Source organism: Camelus ferus, chromosome 14 (assembly GCF_009834535.1).
Source record: "Camelus ferus isolate YT-003-E chromosome 14, BCGSAC_Cfer_1.0, whole genome shotgun sequence".
Lineage (NCBI taxonomy): Eukaryota > Metazoa > Chordata > Mammalia > Artiodactyla > Camelidae > Camelus > Camelus ferus.
Window position 1 is genome coordinate 33,431,244 of NC_045709.1, and position 23,020 is coordinate 33,454,263.

The 23,020-nt window shown below is 43.1% G+C and overlaps 1 protein-coding gene across 2 annotated transcripts in view; it reads left to right on the forward strand.

Moving 5' to 3' along the window:
* The window catches only part of TMTC4 (transmembrane O-mannosyltransferase targeting cadherins 4), a 55,987-nt gene extending 33,691 nt beyond the window's left edge, over positions 1-22,296 (forward strand). For both annotated transcript variants that reach the window (XM_032496714.1, XM_032496715.1), the window contains exons 9-18: positions 599-801; positions 2,276-2,447; positions 2,530-2,661; positions 7,998-8,077; positions 8,246-8,353; positions 8,447-8,588; positions 14,172-14,286; positions 15,344-15,456; positions 19,746-19,815; positions 21,005-22,296. In XM_032496714.1, coding sequence (XP_032352605.1) covers positions 599-801; positions 2,276-2,447; positions 2,530-2,661; positions 7,998-8,077; positions 8,246-8,353; positions 8,447-8,588; positions 14,172-14,286; positions 15,344-15,456; positions 19,746-19,815; positions 21,005-21,153 — 1,284 coding nt within the window. In that variant the 3' untranslated portion in view covers positions 21,154-22,296. The remainder of the gene's footprint in view (positions 1-598; positions 802-2,275; positions 2,448-2,529; positions 2,662-7,997; positions 8,078-8,245; positions 8,354-8,446; positions 8,589-14,171; positions 14,287-15,343; positions 15,457-19,745; positions 19,816-21,004) is intronic.
* Positions 22,297-23,020: the final 724 nt, after the last annotated feature.

Consider the following 23,020-nt stretch of genomic DNA (forward strand, 5'->3'; position numbering starts at 1 on the left):
AAGAGGAGCAGTTTAGAAAACATCAAGTTTCTTGCCAGCCTCGGTGAAGCATCCCTAATCCCGTTACTTTTGACATCAAGGAGATTGACATGGTGGGGTTAAGACAAAATGTAATATCGGTGGTATCTTTAAAAGTCTAATGGTGTCCAGACTTCCCTGTAAAGGTTTGCTTTTTCTGAAAGCAAAGGTGTCACCCACAGATTCTCAGCTGTGGCGGTCATCGAGACAGAAATCACGAGAAGGACCATAGAACCCTGTACGTCTATTGTTAGGCACATAGGTGACCCCTGGGCCCGAGATTTCCTGGGTCATGGACTTCGGGCATCACTGAGTGAATGGGTCATAGTTGGACCAGAAATATAACAAATGTATAGCAGGGTCTGGTGGCTTTGCTGTATTTTTAATCTATTAAAAATCTCAATACATTTCCTAACTGCCATGACAGCCCCATGCCCAGTGTTGAAAGTGGCAACATCTTATTTTATACAACTGCTCCCCTTGAACAGAAACCTAAGGGTGCCTCCGAAGTGAAGTTAGGATATGTATATTTTTCCAAGTTCAGTGTCAAAGAAGTGTTTGTTTTTCTTTTGACTGACAGGCCATAAACTATAATTACTACTATTCATTGAATGCCTGGCTGCTGCTGTGCCCCTGGTGGCTGTGTTTTGATTGGTCAATGGGCTGCATCCCCCTCATTAAGTCGGTTGGCGACTGGAGGGTAATTGCGCCAGCAGCACTCTGGTTCTGCCTCATTGGCCTGATATGCCAAGCCCTGTGCTCTGAAGACAGCCACAAGAGAAGGTAAGAGGCCAAGCTGAATTTTAACGTTGACGCTGGGTTGAGTCAGAGCATTTCGCCAAATCCAGCACCAATCATTTTAGCAATTTTGTGGACCTAATGTCTAAGGACATTTATTTTAAGTACATGTTTATGGCTGGGCTGAGTTCTAGTTCTGTCCATGTGGAATCCGTGGCTGGCTTCAGCTAGTGGGGTGTGAACTTGGAGGAGGGGGTACAGATGACTGCTTTATCTCCCCTCCCCCTTCCCCGGGAAGGAGCATTTTGAGATCCTTTTCGCTGTAGGTGGTAGAGAGTAATTTATGGTCAGAACAGAGTGTGATTGCAGTGTGCTGTGCCCATATTCCCAGCCCTCCCTCAGAACACCCTGATGGATGCTCCAGCAGTTCCTCCCCATGTTGTTTGGTACAAAATAAACTGCCACCCCAAAGAGGCTATTCTTTCTCACCAAAAAAAGAAGGCAAAAAGGTTACTGAGAAAATAGCTGGGAGAAAAACAAATGTGTTGCGTGAGAAAGAAAGCTATTTAAGGTGATTTTCTTTAAACATAAGTGTGTGTGGAATTAGATTAGTAATTTCTCAAAATAAATTCAGTTTTAAGTTTACCTGTGTCTTAAATTGGTTCCTAATTCTAAAGAGCAACAGATCCTAGTCCCCCTTCACCTCACATGTGCAGCAAGACTTTTTTTTTTTTAATACTATAGACACAGGGGCTGGGAAGGAGCCACCAAATTTGACCTGGCTTCCTAATTCATCCTCCTACGTCATATGAGACCTTAGAACGGATTGCTGGGGGAGACAGCTCAGTGGTAGAGTGCGTGCCTAGCATGCATAGGGTCCCCAGTACCTTCATTAAAAATAAATAAATAAAAACCTAATTACCACCAATTTATTACCAAAAATAAAATAATAAAAATAAAAACATGAAAAAAAGGAGGGACTGCCTACTTCCAGAAGTGTTCTGTTGCTCTCAGCTTTCTTTTTGCTTGACTGAAGTTGAGGGTGTAGCCCCCCAAAATGATGTTAGTTTATTTCAGATTTCATAAAGCTTAAACTAGTTAAATCACATTATTCCTGTTAAATTTAGAGGGGGAACTAAATTGGACTAATTGGGACCAATAGCCACTGAGCTCTCGAGCGCCTACGTGGTTTGAGGTATAGTTAGGAGTAGGTGAATTCATGAGACCCCACAAAGTAATCGTTCTGGCTTTATTCGTATGAATTTTGTGACCTGTAAGTTTTATCCTGATGCTTAATGCTCAGGGCCTTAATAAGACTTTTATGTCTCATCCTAATGCTGCTCGGCGCAACCCTCTCTCCCGAGGTCATTTCTCTGCTGCCGCTGATGCCTCTTCTCAGTTGCTGGCATGAAAATAAAATGGAGAGGGGGGCGGTCTTTACCATGAAGTTAATGTTGAGCAGGGCGTTTTTCTTGAGATGCCTTAAAAGTCGCCCTTTTACTTACTTCCCGTCTTCCAGGATCCTCACGCTGGGCCTGGGATTTCTCATCATCCCGTTTCTTCCTGCGAGTAACCTGTTCTTCCGCGTGGGCTTCGTGGTCGCAGAGAGAGCGCTGTACCTGCCCAGCGCCGGGTACTGCATGCTGCTCACCTGCGGGCTGGGCGCGCTCAGCAGGCTCACGAAGAGGAAGGTACGGGCCCGGAGCGGAGCCGTTCACGACCACGATGTCGGGTGGACTCCACTAACATTGTCCATGTCTCTCTCTTCTTAAGAAACTGATTGCTGCTCTCGTGCTGGGAATTTTGTTCATAAACACGCTGAGGTGCGTGATCCGCAGCGACGAGTGGCGGACGGAGGACCAGCTTTTTAGAAGTGCCCTGTCTGTGTGTCCCCTCAATGCTAAGGTAGGCTGGCTGCCACGTGTTAAGTTCAGCAGCTTGTTTTGGTTTTTTTTTTTTTTTTTTTAATGATTTTGATAAAATGTATTAAAATTGCTCTTAGCCAAAATCATTCAAAAGAAATCTTTAAAACCAGGCAATGTCAGTGAAACAGCAGGTGACTTAAGTTTTTCTTCATCTTCCAATTGGTCCAGTGATTAAAGTGGTGACAGGGAAGGGAACAGTAAGTACATGCAGGCTAGGGCCGGGGGAGTCCCACAGTGAACCGTTTAGAACACACTTTTCAAAGCACATGCTCTGGCCTCCTCCAGTCTGTGACTGGAGCTGGTAATACCTATGAATGGACAGCAGTTTGGTTCTGGAAGTTTAAAGTCTGCTGGCTGGCGGGCAGTGCACACAGTTCTCTCAGTGGTGGCTTTCTGCTTGGGATTCCTTCGGATTAGGTAAAAGTAAATAACATAGACTTTAAAGTGGCAGTGTTTTTGTTGATGCAGTCTGGCGGGAATTTGTCTCACCTGTGTTCCTGATGCGTCCAAGCTCTCCTCTAACCCAGCCGTGCCTCTTTGGGCAAGACTAGACTGCCTGTTTTGAACGTTCTGTGCCCTTATCTGTCACGGGGGACAGTGCCTGTCTCCTGGGTATGCTGTGAGGCCTCAGTGAAATAGGGCGTCTGAAGTGCCCTAACACGGTAGTTAGAACACAGTAGGTGCTCAAGAAATGTTTGCTTTCAGTAAGCTCCTCTTCGTTTTGGTTGTCCCATTAAATGGGAGGAAGGAAATGATGATTGCTCAGAATGAGCGGCCGGGGGCTAGGTCAGAGGGGTTCTCTGTTAGCGTGGACCATTGCTGTTATTAAATAGTGGTCCGTTCTCTCCTGGGTCATCGGAATGGGAGGTTCCTAGGATGCTTAAATGTAATTGTCTGGGGGTGGAAATAAGAGCTCCATGGAGTTCTGTCTCATTTCCACATTATTTATTTAAGAGAAAGCAGTGATCTCAGGCAAAATCATATGAATAAATCTAATGAATAATTGATGCCCTATTGAGACCCTGAAGTGCAGGGTAATATAAAAGGTGCTGACTCCTTCTTTGTCTTTTCCTTAGATTAAAAAAAAAAAAAAAAAAAAAAAAAACCCTGTTCATATTTTATAGTTCAGAGGTTTAGACAAAAGAGTGAATTACTTCAAGCTTTTATTGTTAATTTGATTTGCTGACCTATCCACTTATTTTATGCTACTAAAAATAAATTGTCTGTGATTTAATTTCATAAATGTTAATGGGTTTGCTTTATTTTTACTTTTCTGTTTGAACAGCAGTAATTACCCCTTCTATTTATGCAGTTCTTCCCCAGAAGGAACTCAGATTTCCTTGTAGATGCTCTATAATTAATCTCCATTATCCTCCCTCTAAGGTTTTTAGAGAGAGGTTATTATTTTCTTTTAATTTTCCAAATGGGAGAAACTGAGGCATGGAAAGATGGAGCCGACAACATCTGAGTTAGTAATTTAGGTGGTAGATGGAGACCTGGTATAGTGCTGTGTCCAACTTACCCTAGTAAATGAGGGGGTGGGACATAGGTGATGTTTGAGCTTCTGTGTCTGCCCTAGCGAGTGACTTCATATGTTACAGGCTGGAAAACACAGGGGGTGCATGGATGGACTCACGTACACAATCATATGTCTGCATGTATAGTTCTCCCTTTGAATTTGAGATATACATGCAAGACCTTGTCTTCAAAAAGGACCTGGTAGTAATAATCCTTCCCAAGAACATTTTTCAGTGATACTATTCGGTGTGAGCAAGATAGATTTTTTTTGTTTGTTTTAGTTTTTTTAACTTTTCACTATAAATTGAAGTGTTAATAAAGTTGTCTTTACTTTTTTTTTTTTTGGAAAAGCTAGGTTGATTTCAGGGAAGAGATCTCATTTAGGAAGACACTGGTTTCATTCAACTCTATTGCAGGAAAAACATTTTCTGAACTCATTTTCACTTTCTATTCATTGATTCTTAAGTACGCACTTGGCACCTGGCTCTGTACGAGGCCCAGATTTACAAAGGAGATCCAGTGCTGTGCTCAGTGCATCTGAATTACCCACAGTGCCTTGCGTACGGCAGGCACTCACTATTAGTGACTGAATTGAGCCAAATGGAAGTTAAATTCTTACTTTGGATGAGATACCAAGTATCTGATTATGGTTACAGTCATTCTTAGTTTTAAGGCTTAAAAGTATGTGGCACTTTGTATCTACCCTGTGATACAATTCTAAATTCTTTTAACAATGAAAGGGATCATATACCACAATGGGATATTTCCTTAAGGATGAGCCAGGATGGGCTGTAGGATTTTTGTATATTAAAGCATTTTAAGTTTAACATCAGATGTTAAGGAAGTTGGAAGCAAACTGGTTTTGGCACTGCTGTGACATGTGCCTTCCATGCGGGGTGCTGTCACTTCGTTGTGTGTACGCATCCTTGGGTCGTGATGGTGGTTTTATCTGTGGCTTCTGTTATGCTTTGTTGTCTCAGCATAAGAATCACAAGGGCTGGAGGGAAAGTTCAAGAATGAACAGGCTTTTTCAATCTCTTACATCCCATGGAAACAAAAATCACTCATTCTTTAAGCTCTATTTTAAGTAAACCGTTTCTGAGGGGTTTGGTTTGGTTTTTCACAACGGATTATCTAGGCGGCTGTTTTCCATTCAAATACTTCCCTCCAAGTAACTAACAGGTTACGGCTGGCCTGTGGGTAAACCTGTTTACTGGTCTTCATTACGGACAACTTGCCTTCTAGGGCTGTATCTGATTTTTAACTAGTTTCATGGAATTAACTGCAGTCTGATTTTCCAGAGCGCCCCTCCTCCCTCCCCTGCCCTTCTGGTCTGTGGCATCCAGGAGTCTAACAGGACACTGGCTCCACTGCAGAGGGCAGTTGAACTCTTTGAGCTTTTTCTGAGAAAACAGAATGTCCTGTAACAAAGGATAGCATCAGGAGCTCAGGGGTGGAAGAGGCGGGAGCCAAGGAGAAGCTGTGTTTGTGTTCTGGGGACCACAAGCACATCCTTGCTCACAGGTTGGAGTCTCCAGATTCAGTCCCTTGGTGTGTGGGGCAAGGGAGGTGAAGTCACACTTCCAGGCTGGGGCTGGGGGAGGCACAAAATCGAACCATTTAGAGCTGACTTTTCAATACATGCCATCCAGCTGTGGCATGAACTAGCCTCCTGCAAGCAGTAACTTGAAGATGGTAATACTTACGAGTGGACGATGACTTGGTTCAGGAAGTTTAAATTATACGGTATGCTGGGCACTAGTATACGTTTCTGTCACCTGTGATTTCCCTGCTTGTGATTCCTTTTGTCCAATTAGGTAAAAATAAATGTATAGACTTGAGAATTGGCAGTTAAAAAACAAATGCTATGTTCCATATGTGCTTAAAGACTGTCACACTGCTCCATGCCCTTCCAGAAATATTAGTATTTTTGAAGGCGTGCTGTCTCTGCGGGTTTAGATTGCTAAGGCAGGCTGGGGTTATACATTTAAAAGGGGGTCTGAAGTGTTCAGATGTAATGCCACTTGATGGTGCTCAAACCATTAGTGTAATCCGTCATGTTAGTCTGCTACGGCCACTGTAAAAAAATACCACAGAATGAGTAGCTTAAGCAGCAGAAGTTTGTTTTCTCCCAGCTCTGGAGGCCAGAAGTCCAAGGTCAAGGCGTCGGAAGCAGCAGTTTCTCCTGAGGCCTCTCTGGTGGGCTTGCAGACGGCCGCCTTCTCACTGTGTCCTCACGCGGTCGTTCCAGTGTGTGCAGGCATCCCTGGTGTCTCTGCCTGTGCAGTTTCCTCCTCTGATAAGGACACCAGTCAGATAGGATTATCAACTTAATGACCTCTTTAAAGACCCCCTCTTTCAAAACTCACATTCTGGGCTGCTAGAGGTTAGGACTTCAGCATACAAATTTTGGGGACACAATACAACCCCTTAACACCCCAAAAGAAAGATTATTTTACCTTAAGAAAACTAATAGATGGCATGAACGAGTGGGTCTAGAAATTGTCTTGCGCAGCCGGCCCCATCGTCACCCAGCATTGTAATAAATGGGTGTCATACCGTGAGAAGAAACACAGGCTTTGGAGCCTCGGTTCACATTCTGCACCACAGCCTTGGGTAAGATGCTTATCGACGCCAAAGTGGACCCTCGACTTGGAAGGCAGGGTGAGAGCAGCTCCCCGGCAGGGCTGCTCTGAGGAGAAGAGACAGTCTGTCTACAGTGCCAACCCCTGCACCTGCTGACCCTCAGCCCCCGCCGGCCGCTGGTGTCCCTGTTGTCATTGGTCACACTTGGCACATCTAAGTGAGTGAGCATCGTTCTGTAGCATCACCTCCTCTGAGGTTGCTCCCGGCCTTTACACTGTAAGCCTCCAAAAGGCAGCTTTTGATGATCAAGAAATACTTTTGATAACAGTCCTCATGAATTCCTGCAGTTCTGCTGCCCTGGTCTTAGTTCCGGTCCCAGCTCCTTTCCTTGTAGTTTATTCTGAACCCTGGTACCCTTGAGAAGATGCCATAAGCTGGTCTCCCCAGTGCCCTCGAACTGGGATGACCTGAGAACTTCTAGTAGATTTGCAGCTGTGAGTCTGTTTCTTCTCGTCTACTTTACTACCCTCTTCGGTCATTAAACATTCAATTTTTTAATTGAAGTAAAATTCTCCTACCATAAAATTAACCATTTTAGTTCTTCTTAAAATTGAAAATGGAATTACCATATGATCCAGCCATTCTACTTCTGGATGGATGGATAGACAGACAGACAGACAGATAAACAGATCCAAAAGAATTGAAATCAGGTGCCTGGGGTGCAGTTAGCACCTGAAGGAATGAGGGAGAGAGGATGTTATTAGTATAAAGTGGAATGTTTGTAATGCTGCAGAAGAAAAATGTTATACCAGAAAGTGCTGGATTTGTTTGAAAGACAGAATCCTCGTTGTTCCCTCACGTGTGGACTTTGCATCTCAGCCCTGGGTTGCAGGTAGTCGGGTTTGGCGGTAAAACCAGCCCAGCTTCCTAACTTTCCAGCTTTCTCTGTTGAGTTCTTTAGTCAGTATCCTCCTGTCACACTTCAGTGATACCATCTGCTTGTCACATGCCTTTCTTCCAGTCTTTTCTTATGGGGTTAGAGGGGCATTAAAGCACAAGGAGGCCCCTGCATAGGGATTTAGCTCAAGTTCTGGTGGGTGGTGGTTTTTTAATACCATTATCTTCTGCTTTCAGTTAGAAACTGTGATAGGATCCCAGCTCTGAGCAAAGAAGCCTGTCAGCTGATGGCCAAGTTCTTATCTCTCTTTCCAGGTTCACTACAATGTTGGCAAAAACCTGGCTGATAAAGGCAATCAGACAGCCGCCATCAGATACTACCGGGAAGCTGTGAGGTACCGCAAGCATCTTGTCTCACAGAAGAAATGCCATTTATACAGTATACGTGTCAATTTTAACTTTCCAGAGTTAAAAACCCCTCCCTATACAGATTCCCAACTTTAAATTTCAGTTCCTGAGAGCTGAGTGAAGACTACAGGCTTGGTTTCTCTCTCCACTTCCAGATTAAATCCCAAGTACGTTCATGCCATGAATAATCTGGGAAATATCTTAAAGGAAAGGAATGAGCTCCAGGAAGCGGAGCAGCTGCTGTCTTTGGCGGTACAGATACAGTAAGCATTGTTTCTGTAATGATGCTCTTGACAAACCTATGAGCTCCTGCAGTTCTGGGGCCAAAGCCATGCTTTTCCTTGTTTATCTTCCAGGCCAGACTTCGCTGCTGCGTGGATGAATTTAGGCATCGTGCAGAACAGCCTAAAACGGTTCCAAGCCGCTGAGCAAAGTTACCGGACGGCCATCAAGCACCGGAGGAAATACCCAGATTGCTACTACAACCTCGGGCGTTTGGTAAGTGTATGGGTGCCCTGTGCTGCCAAGGAAAAGCTTGGCTTGGTTTCCTTGTTTATAATAAAATGAGAGTGATAGCACCCATTCTAGCCCCTGCATCTTAAGAAGTTCTTTCACATAGGTTTATCTCAGTTGAAAGTAGCTGTTTGATTTCCTTATGTGTTGTTTTTGTAAGTTCTAATTAGAGAGCAGTCCAACTTGAATTTGCCAAGTTAAAGAGATCATGAAGGCAACCGGTTAAACTAAGGAATAAATTACAATTTTAACAGTCCCTTTGTGCCCTGTAAAACAGTATTGCAAGGGGCTACTTCCTGAAAAACATTGATTGCTCTGTTTTTAAAACACAAATTGAACAAAAACTGAAATTAAAAAAACAAACAAACCCTGAGCTTCTCTCTTTTGCTGCCTCAAGGGACTGCCCCCTACATTTTTACTGGTAACTCTCTGCCCATAAAAGCAAGCTCACGAGCCCACAAAAGCGCTGTGAGATTATTTAGTGGAAACAGAACATAATGTGTTCCAGAGTGACTTTCTTTTTTGGAGCACTAACAGGATGGTTATAAAGCTTTTAATGCTCTTGATTTTCTTTTCTTTTAATGGTTTATTTCTTTATTCAAACAAGTATTACAGCAGTAGCTAATACAGTAAGTTCAATAGTCTTAAAACCTGAAAACATATATTGATAATGATGGTCAAATAGATTCTGTCATGATTTCTGAAAGACCTCCACGAGGATGCACAGCTTAATTGTTAAAGCTCCTGATTTCCTTAATAAAGAAAATAACTACACACACAAAATTATATGTGGCGATGGAGATGGTAACTAACATTATTGTGGTCAGCATTTTGCAATATACTTGTGTGTCAAATCATCATGTTGTACACCTTAAACCAACATACCTTAAATGCCAATTTTATCTCAGTAAAGCTGGAAATAAAAAAGAAGACTTACCCATAAATAGCAAAAATTTTTAAACAAGAATGATTATATTCTCCCTTCAATTAACCTTTCAGTTTGGCTTCATGAAACCCAATACATATCAGTTTCTACTATATTTAATTTTAGTAAATAAAATTGTTATGGGAAAAACTTTTTGCTTTTTAGCCAAACTAGAATATATGTATAGTGATGTGATTTTTAAAAAAAGTTTGTACATAATTTTCCAGATTTTATCTAGCCTAGCCTCACAGGTTGGATTACATCAAAGTAGTTTTGAAGAGATGCCTATTTATCCTCATTTCAAAGGCCTGAAGCTTCTTGGTCCTGTGGAGTCCTTGTGTGATCAAAACCAGAAGTTCCCAAAAGTAGCTGTGCATCCGAGTCACCCCATCCCGTCTCAGATTTAGGGAATCAGAAACTCCACAGGGTATCTGTAAAGGCGAAAAAAAATGAAACTCCCTGGTGATTCCAGTTCCCTGTTGTGGTCTCTGCATCCGGGAAGCGTCTGTCTGAGCCTGGAGCAGGTAGACTGAGCGGGTCAGAGCGGAAGAGGCTGTCTGGGGAGAGCAGCCTAGAAAACACGAACTACTCTAGGTTTTTTGAAAATCCAGGCTTACGTTTTTCACCGTGACGGGAATGTGTTCGTCGTGGTAAACGGCTTTGCCTCGGGACTGGGTGGTTGTGGTGGTAGAGTTTATGGGTGGAGGAAGCAGGGTGGCAGGAGCCTGTGACTGACTGAGGGAGTTTCACGTCTCCCACTCTGCGTAAGTCACTTGAGGCGGCAGGTACTGCTTATGCTATACATTTTAGAGGGAAGAGACTTGTGCTTTTTCATTATTGAAAAAAAAAAGAAGACATGTTTCAGTTACATTGTGTCTTGGGAAGATGCCGTGTCTATATACTTACTCGAGCGTAGAAAAGAGGGAGTCATTTCTCCCGGGACGGAGGGAAGGTGGCAGTAGCTGGCGGAATCCACACAGCAGCAAGCTGTTTGAACAAGGAAGTGACAGCAGGGTATCCCCATTGTCCAGAGCCCCGTGACCTGGTACACATTCCTGTTTCCTTTCACATTTTCAAATTCGGTGCTTTATGACTAGTTACGTCCTTTGATGTTGAAACAGCTTTCTCTGTGAAACCTGAAGATTGGAGGAGAGCTAAAGCTCTTTTAGTGATAACTGTCGTAGAGGAGGGAAGAGACCTTTTCCCTCTATCCTCCGAGGTTCTCAGACTGGGGCCCTGCGAATTAGACTGAGCACAGTCAGGTTAACAAGAGAAAAGAGTAATGAACACACGCAGTGAGCATGCACGTGGGAGAAATGCAGTGATGAGTAACTCAGAGGGGTGGTTAGAACTTGGACTTACATAGCATCTTGCAAAGAACTATACATTTGTAGAGAAGTGACAAGACAGAGGAAGAAGTTTCAGGCTTCCAAGACAACAAACTGTGGGAGGGTAAATATATGGGGGAAACTAATGAAATGAGGTGTGCCTGCGTGGGTTCATCTTCTCCATGGCCATAAGACTTCCCCAGGAGAGGGGGCTCATGGCCTTCCTCCTTTCTCAGAAGTTTCTGCTTTGAGTCAGATAAGGGAAGCTCCAGGAAAGCTTCTTTCTGCATCTGTTAAATCTCAGATGCCTTCAGTGCAATAATTTTTATGCCAAAATGGTGTATTTGGGGCAGCATGTTCCAGTCCTCCGCATCGTTGTCTTGTGGGCGGGGCTGGGAGGCAGGGGGAGACGATAAAACTTCGCCATAATGATATCAGTAGAGAGCAGAGAATCCAATCATACTCAAAGCAGGGTGGATCCTTGCAAAGTTAATGAAGTGAGAATAGGGGCTGGGAGCATATTGGGTGTCACCAAACACTTGCATTGGTGGTGGTTTTGGGGATTATTGTTTCTGTTTACTGTGTACTGGCACTTGCATATTACACTTGAGATCCATGTGAATTCTTCTTTCATTCCTTTCTTTTTTCTTTTTTGGAGGCAGCTCTTTTTTCAGGCTGTTATTTGTGAAGTGGGTGTACCTGCCTGTAGTCCTCGGTTAGACTTTAAAGCTCTGCTGCTTAGCAGCCATCTTCCTTCCCCTGGTAGCTGCCTGTCAGTGCAATTCCCTGGGGTTTGGAAAATTGAGAATTTATGCTAAATGAGCCCTCTGTAAGAGTTACTGCCCAAGAAAGGAAGATAGAATATAAAACAGGATTTTAGCTCATGCTGCAGCACTCGCTCACATAGAAGATCGTCTGTAGGACTGTATGTATTGAGACCTTGCACTGCTCTCTCTGTGCTGTTTACTCGTTGTGCTGCCATGAAATGATCTTGCTGTGTTTCCTCTTGCCAACTGTTCTTGCTTATTTGAAGATTTTTCTCTCCATTGTTGTTTAATTATCCAGCTCTTGCCTGCTTGACAGCTTAAAAGCATTAAGAGCTTAATCTTTAACAGCTCAACCAGTAGATTTATATATTGGCAAATAATAGGAATTTAATAACTTAAAAGTTTCTTTTTTAAAAAAAAGGCACTCTTCAGTAACGGGAAACAGAAACGTGTTTTGATTTCTGGACCGAGATAAGTCGGGAATATAAGGCAGTTCTCTTGTGACGTAGGGAGTTGAGAAGCTCTGGGTTGTTTGGGAGGCATTACCGATGTGAGAGAATTACAGAGACGTGACCAGAGACGGGTCGTTGTGCAGGGACTAACTGTATCAGTCACGATCCGTTCAGGAGAACCAAAACTGTGCCCTAGGTATCTTAAATAGAGAAGATCCAGTACAGGGCACTGCTTAGACCGTTGCTGGTAGAGCACACGTGGATAGGTGATACTAACTCAGAGAGTTAGAGGATACCCCGTAGGGTTGGGGGAGGAGAAATCCAAGAGCTCAAGAAGGCACCACATCGCAGGAGCTGCACCACCTCAGGAACTGAGATCGTGAAGGAAGGACCACAGTCCATCCTTGGGGCTGTAGAGACACTGCCAAGGACAAGGAAGGAGAGAGCGGGAATGGGGGAAGGGCTGCTGCCGCTTCCAACCAGCTGATGGTCCCCTGTGACTCCTGTTGGCAGAAGCTTAACAAGAAGCCAAGTGGCAGAGGATCCTGGGAAATGCAGTTTGCAGAGTCTAGAAGGATGAGCATAGGACTTATAAGTAAATAACGTGCTTATTACTTTCTCGATGGGCAGTTCTTGCTAAAGTATCGTGTTTCTTTGTTTCCCTTAGCGTGCTTGTTCACTTTGTCTAGATGCTACAAAGGACAAAGTTCAAGTCAAAATAAAAGTAAATGTTACCTGATTCAGTCTATGGTTATTCTTTAATAAATAGTAATAATAATAAAAAATAAAATATGTGAAGAATTTTTTTTGTGGTGTAAATGAAGTTTTGCTGGTTTTCCTGGGTGCATTAAAAAAGAATGTCACCACAGGTCTTGTCCACATGACTCAAATGCATGTCACTTGCTAGAGAGAATTGACTGAGAAATCAGATAGAGAGAGACAGTTAAATGTTGGTATAATTAGGCAATCTAAATTATTTTAAGTTTTTGAACTTCACATATCGTTTCCTCACTTAAGGGCTAAAATGTTGTATCTTGAGTTTCTGAGTCTCATGGGAAATTCTGACAACATCTTTAGCAAAGGACTATTTCACAAATGTTTCCATAATTCATTAAACCTTTCTTTTTCTTGCATAATGTGCCACCTATTTGCTGTGTGGGTCATAGGGCAAGTCAAAATATTTCTATTGTCTAATGAAAAGACAGACTTGACAGTAAGAAAGGAAATAGCCTTAAACTCTCATAAATTATAATGATTTGGACTTTTTTGCAGACTTGAACCAAGTTCATTCCGATGAAATGTGCAGTTTGAACTGAATTTAAAAGGGCAAGAGAGTCATCTGCTACAAAAACACTCCACTCTCTCCCTCTGCATGCTTTTATTAACTATGCAGATTGAGAGCCAGCTACTTTGTATTCTGTTATCAGTGATAAACAACATTCCTTCTCAAAAGAAAGCAACAGATCATTCTCTCCTTCCTGAAGGAGGCAGGCAGGCTCCAAAGGGCCAAAGGGGTTTACATTACTGCTTTCCCAGAGAGTTCATAAAGTATATCTGAACATACAGTTTTATATGAAACTTAGATGTAAGCAGGGAGAGGCTACAAGACCACTTTTCACAGGGTGACCTTGACCCATGTCGCTTTGAATCACATTAAATATTTTGTTACCATTTAAAATAATACCTTAAATAATACCTAGACTATCTGAGTCTTTCAAGAAAAATACGAATGATTAAATTTTTAACTTGACCTTTCTGCAGCAGTCTGAAACATGATTTGACATGGAATCACTAAATTATGGGTGGTGGTAAAAAGGTTGTGGGCTCAGGAACTGGACTCCTGGGTCCCATTCCCTGCTCTGTCGTTTCTAGATGTGGGACTTGGGGCAAGTCACCTCATTTCTCTGTGTCTCAGTTACTTCATCTGTAAAATGGGGCTGGTTCTCTTCACTGAGATTGTTTCAAGGATTAAATGAGTTAATATGAAAAATGAGAAGCTCGGTAGATATAAGTTCAGGTTTGGGGTTTGATTTGGTTATGTCTTAGAGCAAAAAAAAATGGTGTCTTGATGTTGGGGCTGCATGCTTTATTTTCAGTATGCGGATCTAAATCGTCACGTGGATGCGCTGAACGCGTGGAGAAATGCCACCGTGCTGAAGCCGGAGCACAGCCTGGCTTGGAACAACATGATCATACTCCTTGATAACACAGGTACGGAGACGTCGATTCCGTGAACCAGAGGGGACGGCTCCATGGCTCAGCACCGCTGGCTCATTAGGAGATGTAGATCAGTGTGCTTTTTTTCCCTAGTGTGTGTTAGAGTGGGTTTTTTTTTTTTTTTTAGTCACTATGGCGTTCAATATTTTGCATAACCAAAATGTCTATTTTCTAGAAAATGGAGTCCCCTTTGATATATTGGAATGTGAATGTTTGGGACAGTGACACTTTACTTGGAGTTGGTGTTGAGTAACATTAGCAGGTGTGTCCTCATATCTTGTCTCTTCTGAAGCCTGTTATCTGGCAAGGGCCACCATCCGGGCTCCTGGAGGTACCCAGAGGTCAGCAAGAATGGCTTCTGGGCTTTTCAAGTGGATGGTGCTAAGTCCATGCGCTGAAGGGCATGGCCAGTACTCAAAGGAGACACCCTCAAACCTACACTCACAGATTCTTATTCTAGATATAAGGCTAATAAACTGACGATCTGGTTCTGAGCCCAGGGGAGACTTGATCAGTTAGAAGTTTCTCTGCTCCCCTAGTTTTAAAAATCCAACCATCCGTAGGAAATGATAGTTTTAATTCGGCAGAATTTAAAGCTGGTGAGCCGTCCAAGCAGTGTGGAAGGAGACAGGCACATGCTTCTAATGGAAGTGTAGAGTGTGTGCTCCAATGTGGTAAATATTCAGTTATTAAAGTGTCTCAGTGACACTGTTATGCTGCAGACTGGTTTTCTCCGATTTGGGTATGACTGGTATCTGGGGGAACATTAAAATTAGGTTTTACGTGCTTTTACAGAATTGAATCAAGAGCTGTTTGTGTATTATGTCAGAATTGTGCTGGACTGCAGGGGCTTTGTAGTTGATAGGATCGCGCGTGCGCGCGCGTGTGTGCATTATGTGTGCACATGCATCACATGTTCCACATTGATTTTCTTAAGTAGTTTATTCCTAGTCGTTCTGCATAAATGCACAAAATCCCTGTTAATTAAAGTGACTGAAATACTAGTAAAATGTGAGCTTTTTTTTTCAAGTTTTCCATTTTTTTACTCAAGGCAATTTGGCCCAAGCTGAAGCCGTTGGAAGGGAGGCCCTGGAATTGATACCTGACGATCACTCTCTGATGTTCTCATTGGCAAACGTGCTGGGGAAGTCCCAGAAGTACAAGGTGTGTGAACTGAAGGCTGTGATGTCTTGCAGTGAGTGCCAGCATCTGACAGGAGCCATACATGTAACTTCTGCCCAGTTCAATTCAGAATTGGACCCAAACCCAAACGGTGGTGGCCACGTACCAGTGGGGCTCCGGCAGTGTGCTTCCTGGAGAAGCTGCCCAGAAGATGAATTTGTGGAGTCAAACTCCACATCCTTTCTGGTCAGAGTTCACCACCATTGCTCAAATGTGGGAGGGGAGGAAAAACCCAAAGGAGGAGCAGGGATGGCTCATCCTAGCTGACGCCCCAGCCCCGGCCCCGGTCCTGGTACGGAGCTGTGATTCTGTGCCTGGTGATGGGGCCAGCGCTCTGGGTTTATTTGTGGGTGTCGTCTTCTGCACAAAAAGGATAATGGTCCACGGGGATACTGGGCTGGTTCTTGCTGCTTCCAAGTTTTTCCTCATCTACAGGAAGGTACAGGTCATTCCAAGGCCCTAGAAGTTTCTGACCAATGAAAACCACAAGATGTTTGATCTGGGGCTGATGTTTGCTCTAACTGGGCTCCTGGGGTTGGCCAGGAGTAGACTGACTCAGAAGGTGCCTAACTCCCTGTGTATCGAAGGGGACTCAGTGTTTTCTAATACCACTGATCTCGGATTTTAATTTTCTGTATGAGCATCACTGAGGGGGCCTGTAAGGATACAGGTGCCCATGTTTCTCCCCGTGTCTCAGCTGGGTTAGGGCAGGGAACATGCATTTTTAACCAGCATCCTGGCTTCCTAACATAGACGTTACAGAAAGCACACTTTTAGAAGGGATGTCTTAGTCCTTTCATGAGAGAAACGTTTCCTTTCTGAATAGGGGCCATATCAGATTTTGATCACACTAAGCCTAAAAGTCATGATTAATTCATATTTGTCTCAGGTTATTTACTTCTCCTATTCAGCTCATTTCAATATCATTATATGTATAATTTTCTATAACAATAGTTGAGAGATTTCATGCATTTCTCTGCTTTTTGAATGATAGGGAGCTTAATAGCTTCAGTATACATTTTTTAATTTCTAGATTATGCCCACAGATAATGTTTTGAGGGGTTTCGTTTTATTTTTTGCAGACCTACTTGTGTAGAGAGGAGGGAGGTGTGGTGTGTGGGTTCCCCTCTGATGACTTTCCAGCTGTCTGTCAGCCTGGGACGGGCAGGGGTCCAGTAACCAGCTTCAGCGAGTCATCTTCAAGATGCAGCTTATACGATCGTTGTATTGATTTTTCTGTCATCCCACAGCCTATGAACTGGACTTCCTATTAAGGTGACAAACCTGGAGTTGATTTGGCTTCCAGTTCACAGTGTTTTTGCTTTTGCTTTTGTTTTTGTTTTTGTTTTTCTAGATTAAGTAGGCAGTACTCCATAAAGCAGAATGGAGAAATGGGTTTCCCGTTTCTCTACACATTTTTGCATCCTAACTGTCGAGGCCAGGGCGCTGAGCCTAAGATAACGAAACAGAAGATGAACTCATGAATTTTTTTTTTTGGCCATATTTAGATACTACTTATTATCTACTTGATAGTTTTCATTAAATTCTTAACACAAATTGTACTTAAAGTGGAAATGTGCTATCACTGCTAGAAATATAAGGGAACTGAAGATAGAATAATGTTACTAAATCTCAGGTAGGTACCACTGTTGGCCAGGGCTCTGAGCCTGAGGGTGGCCTTCTGTTAGCTTCAGGTGTTAGGGGGGTGACCCCAAACCACCACCAAACGGAGACTTTGTCTCAGCTGAACCAGAAGAAAGGAAGGCAAATTGAAGAGGGAACTACTCTTGCTCTGTGATTCGTGGTTTCATCCTCGTACTGGACCACCCATGTTACCCTCCCAGCTGGGTGGTCCGCAGGGTGTCCCTCGGGAAATGCTGGATGAGAGAACAGAGGTGGGTTTAAGGATGTGGCTGTGGTGATGTTGCAGCCCTGCCGGCCGGGGTGGCTGAGATGACCTCCGACTGCCCAGTCCTCGCCGCCTCGACAGGACTGACCCTCTCCTGCTTTTTTGTAGGGCCTTCCTCTGTCCCATGTGTTACCCTAAACCTTGGTCAAATACAGTTTGTCTAATGCCCTTTAGAAAATTATGTTCTTTTACCTGTCGATGAAAAAAAAATCCCCTATTTTAAATATGAGTTTATTTATTTGTTAATCGGCATAAATCAGCTCCTCCCCCTGGGCTGGGCAGCATCCTTGAACCTCCACAGAAGATCAGTCTATAAATAGTTCAGTGCTTCCCAGAACAGGTCTGTTAAAAAGCCTGATTTAATAGATGAGCATTTCATGGGCTTTGAGTACATGCAGATGTTTGTGTTCTAACAAGGCCTCCAGCCCGGTCCTGCCTCCCAGGGCCCGGGTGCAGTTCCGGGGCCACTGAAGCATCCTCTCAGGGCTGACACAAGGTTACCTGAGATGGAGCGTGTAACACACACTCACCGTCCCCCACAGACCCACTCTTCCTCCTGATGCCCCTTCTCTTGTCAGCGTGCCCAGGCTCAGAAACTTTGAGTCATTTTTCCTTCCCCCATTACCTTGCCCAACCTCATACCCCTTTCCACCCACCAGCCTTGCCTTGCCAAGAGCAGCAGCCCCCGAGCAGACTGTAAGCCCTGTACCCTGCCCCGCTGCGCCCACTCTCCTGAACTCCACTACATCCTCCAAACCCGAGTCTGACCCCTGTCATCCTGAGTGATGTCCACGAGCGTGAAATTAGTTAAATGAATCAAGCAATGAATCGGGCGTCCGCCGGAGAACTCCAAACTTGCTTTTATCTCTAAATCATGGTCGTGAGTTAACACTGCTTCGTTTGCAGGAAGAGGAGCATTTTAAAGTAGATTAGCGTTCCCTGGCCTTCTCAGTTCTCAGATTTGAGGTTTTAAAGGGAAATGTTTGAAATTAATCAGAAACAGCGCAGCTACAAACCAGCACAAATCGACACAATTCATCTGATTTTTTGGTTTGTTTGCTTTGTTTTTGTTTTTGTTTGCAGCCTACCTAACGTGGCAGGAAAATCTTAGACTTCCTTGAAGGAGCGTTCACTCCTGAAAGTCAGACTGTAGGCACCGACCTTGAGCTGAGTTCTGAGAGTGACATTTACTGACATCTGTATGCCATCCTGATATCTTTATTCAGGCCCTCACAGATGACATTTCTAAAAGACAACTTTTTCCCTGCCAGCTCTGTCTAAAAGGTTGTGGTTTCAGAGATGTTTGCCCAGACTCCCAGCCTGTTTCTCCGGAGTTTCCCAGGAGCGCTGCAGGCCAGCACAGAGCAGGGAAGCTGGTCTCCTGGGCTATAAAATGCGTGATCCTGGACATGGGAAGCCCCCGCCCCGGGAGAAGCTCAGGTCGGGCAGATAGAAGGGACAGACCTGTCCCCGAGCCCCAGCCGTGGTTGTTGAGCCTTAGCCCTTGATCCTGATTAAAGCGTGGGTGGCCCTTGAGAAACCCGAATGTAGATGGTGTGAGTAGCTGCTCCTACAGCTGTGGCCGAGAATAGTGAACAGCATCTTTATTTCTCAGGATCATGGTAGAAGGGAACCATCCCATTGGCCATGGTCCCACGATGAGCAGGTGTGAAAACGCTTGGCCGTGTTTCTTGGTGGCCAGATTAGAAGTGAATACTGTGGGGGAGATTCAAGTCTATGAGGATCGGTTCCCGCACATCAGGACGTTTGGTCACAGTCACCTACAGTCCTGCGGTGGCTAGGGTGACAGGTGGCTGTTCCTCCCTTATTCTCTCTGGTCTTTTTTCCAGCTGAGTGGGCTGCTTCTGGGTTGCCGAGGGGGTTGTGTGTTCTTAGGGGAGGTAAATAGACTCCCACCTCCTATCTTGAGAATCTTGGTAATGTGGTCATCGATGCTGACCGGAAGTGACACTTCCAAGGGTGTCCTTGGCAGCCCTGCACTCTCCTGTTTTGACCTTTGCCCATCCTCCCCTGCACGCTGAACTGAGCTGCTTGCTCGATGTTGCAGAATTCCCACCCCTTCAGGGAGGCAGGTGACAGAGTATTCATCCTCCTTGTGGCCACCAGCCCCTTCCTACTGCCCTGTCACCTTTGCCCAGGCACACACTTCCCCGATGCATAGACCTTCTGGAGCCTCTTCTCAACAGGGTGTGGCTGTCTGGGGCCTCTCAAGTGTTTCTGGAAGGAGGATTCACAGGAACAAAACGAGCACGTCCAAAGTTTGAAAACCATAGGCGGCAAAACTGCATAAAACTTGTGCATCGTGTGCAGGACCTTATTTCTTATTATTTCATTTTTTTAGGAATCTGAAGCCTTATTCCTCAAAGCAATTAAAGCTCACCCAAATGCTGCAAGTTACCATGGCAATTTGGGTAAGGAAATTTTTCATTTTGAGTCATACCGAAATTCTATGTAATTTTAATGAAATGGGTGCATTTCTGTAAAATCAATGTTGGGAAAGTTGCTTTTCAAATCTAGCCTGTACTGGCCTTTATAATCTGATTCTAAAACATGGTCTTTTTAAAGAGGTTATTACATCAACAGGGTAGCTAAATAATAGTCATACTTACAAATCTGAATGGTGTGGTCAGAACAACCCCTCACTGCCACCAGTTAATCACCTTCTGATGATACAGTTCAGATTTTCTTCCTTTGTGTGATGGATCCCAGAACATTAAACTGAGAAGGACTTTGAAAGTTTGCAGTCTGCCGTCTGTCCTTTTGCCTCTTCTATAGTGGACCGTCCATTCTAGCCTGGTCTTCCCTGTCTTCTTATGTCCTCCTAAGTCTTGGCTAAAAATGCATTTACAGTGATTTATTATGTAGAATTCCTTTCTTCTACGTTTGCCTCTCAGTAGTTCAGATTTTTAGAGCACGGCACGTTGATGTTTGGAAGGCTCAGTCACACGAGTATTTTTTCCACCAAATCTGTTCCCTAAAGACTCTGTAGCTTCTCATTGCAAAAGTCATGAAGCATCAGTATTTGTTCTTCTGCCTGTGTAGAAAGCTAGTTTTACTTACAGAATCATTGTAATAGTCAGAGGCTTAGCATTCTAGTAAGTAGATTTATTTTAACTATCATTTTATGGTCAGATCTTGATGTTAGAGCCCTTAATTCCAGCGGGCAATGAACAAGCTATTATTTTGCCAAAAGTGTAGAGGACTCTTTATTAAAGTAAATGACTGGTCTTCTACATGGTCAAGGCACTAAGTGTGGGAGCCCAGCCCTTTCTAGCCTGGCTTCCCAGAAATTTCATGGCAGCGTTAAGAAACTTAGCATCCTCTTCCTTTTAGTTCTTTATGTGATACTGTTGCTGTAGGGAGATGGATCACGCCTAGTGATGTGAAGACCCCCCAGGAGTAACTGGGGGTGGTTAAATGGACAGTCATCAGGGAGTGTGGTTACAATAAATAAAGTCTGCAGTACAAACACTATTGTTTGAAACAATGACTTTTGAAAACTGCTTGGAGAGGTTCTGTAATATTTCTTGGTACAAGTGGTTGGAGATACCACAGTCTCATGGAAGTATTTCCAGTGAAATCGATCTCTTGCTATTTCAGCTGTACTTTATCATCGTTGGGGGCATCTAGACTTGGCCAAGAAACACTATGAAATCTCTCTGCATCTTGACCCGACTGCATCAGGAACTAAGGAGAATTATGGTCTTCTAAGAAGAAAGTTAGAACAAATGCAAAAGAAAGACGTCTGATCCTTTTTCCTCCATTTTTTGAGTTTGTGTGTGAGTGCATGAGGAATATCATTAATGTGACATGCTTACATTTTAACCATTTAAAAGTCTTACATGTTGCTTATTTTATTGCTTTTTTCCTATGAAAACAAAGACATGCAAAAAGATTACAGCACCAGCAATATACTCTTGAATGCTTGATGTGGTTTTTGCATTGAAATTGTATTTTTTCAGACAACTCAAGTGTAAATTCCAAAATTCCAAGGATGAAGTCTTTTTTAATTAAAAAGAAAAAGAGAAAAAAATTATCTTGAGCAACTTAGAGCAGAATTAAACCTGCATTTGGGATGTGGGTCGTGTAGTGTAGAGACTCATAGTATCAAACACGGATTGTAAACAAGAAGTGACAAACTGACTCCTACAATTTATGTAAATATCCAATGTGTCTGTATATTAGAATTTTTATTTAATGACAAGGAAGAGTAAATTAAGATTTTTGGTTTTTTAATCTTTCTTTTTCAAACACTATGCTATGAACTTCATTTATAAGGAAAAATATTTATTTGTATTTTTCTGTTTTGAACAAGGCAAATAATTGAATGAAAAATGGAAATTTTAACATCTAGTGCATTTATACTTTTTTCCATTGGAAGAAATTCACTCCTGCAATATTTTTGGGATTCTCCAACTTGTGCTGTTTCATAACCTAGGAAATTATGTAGTATTCTATGTAAAGTGTCACTATTAATAGAAAAGTCAAGCCTTGCTTTAGGCAAAAGCAGGCAGCTTGATGTCTTTATTTTTGTTATATCCAGTATTAAGAGGGCTACACTTCTACGTAAGTTGCTTTTTTATGTTTTTAACTGTAAAGCAGTTTTCCATTGAGCTTTATGAAACCACAGTCATTACTGTATCCAGAAAAGGCAAGAGGTAGATTCTCTCTCAAAAGGAACCACGTTGGGGAGTTTGTGATGTTTTTAAGAATTGGAGTATTATCCTGTTTCATTGGATCAGAATAATCATGTTCGTTTTGTTTATTCTCCTATCTGTTGCTGTTGCCCTAATGATTTATGCAAGCCCTGTAATTTCTTATGCAGTAAAATTATTACACAAACTGGTGTAAAAATGTCATACTGCCTTCTTAATAGATGATTTTCAAGTGAATGAACTCTTTTTCCTCCTTTCCCTTAAAATGAAATCAAAGTGACCAACCCATTCTTTCTGACATGTGGCTTCTATTTGGTTTTAGGGACCATTTAGTAGAATTGCACTGTGGAGTCATCCAGGTTCAGAGAACATCGAGATAAATTTGATTCTCTCCACTCACTTTTTGGGGGGCAGACCCACATAGAGTTGTAAATCAGTCATTGTAACTTATGATGGTTGGGATACATCAGAAAAGAAAGTACTGTGTTCCAAACATCTCTGAAATGATCCCAAAACAACAGTAACACTTTATAGAGCTCCTCGGGGCACAAGCTGCCTTATTTATGTTTCTTTAGTGCTTAGCTTGGCAGATAATAGATGCTCTGTATGCTTGTTGATTTTTCTTTTTTAAAAGCAAGTCTCTTTCTTTAAAACAGTGCTTGTCTCTTGAGAGTAAAGGAAAAATATTTCTTGTAAAAGCTCCTTCGGGATTCTTTTTTTTTTCCCTACTGATACTAAAACTTTAGGGTCAAATCAAGATGTGCAGATCTGGGATCCCCGCCTACAGGACGAATCTCCTTAGCTTTCAGGGCTCTGTCTCAGGGTTTCCATCGCAGCTGTCTTCTGTCCAGAGAAAACAGTCATTAGTTTGACTGATACTCCAGGAAGTCTTTTATCTCTGCAGAGTTTGGAAGTGCTCCGTGCTGCTTCTCTGTTCTCCCTCCTTTTCCCATCATAAGGT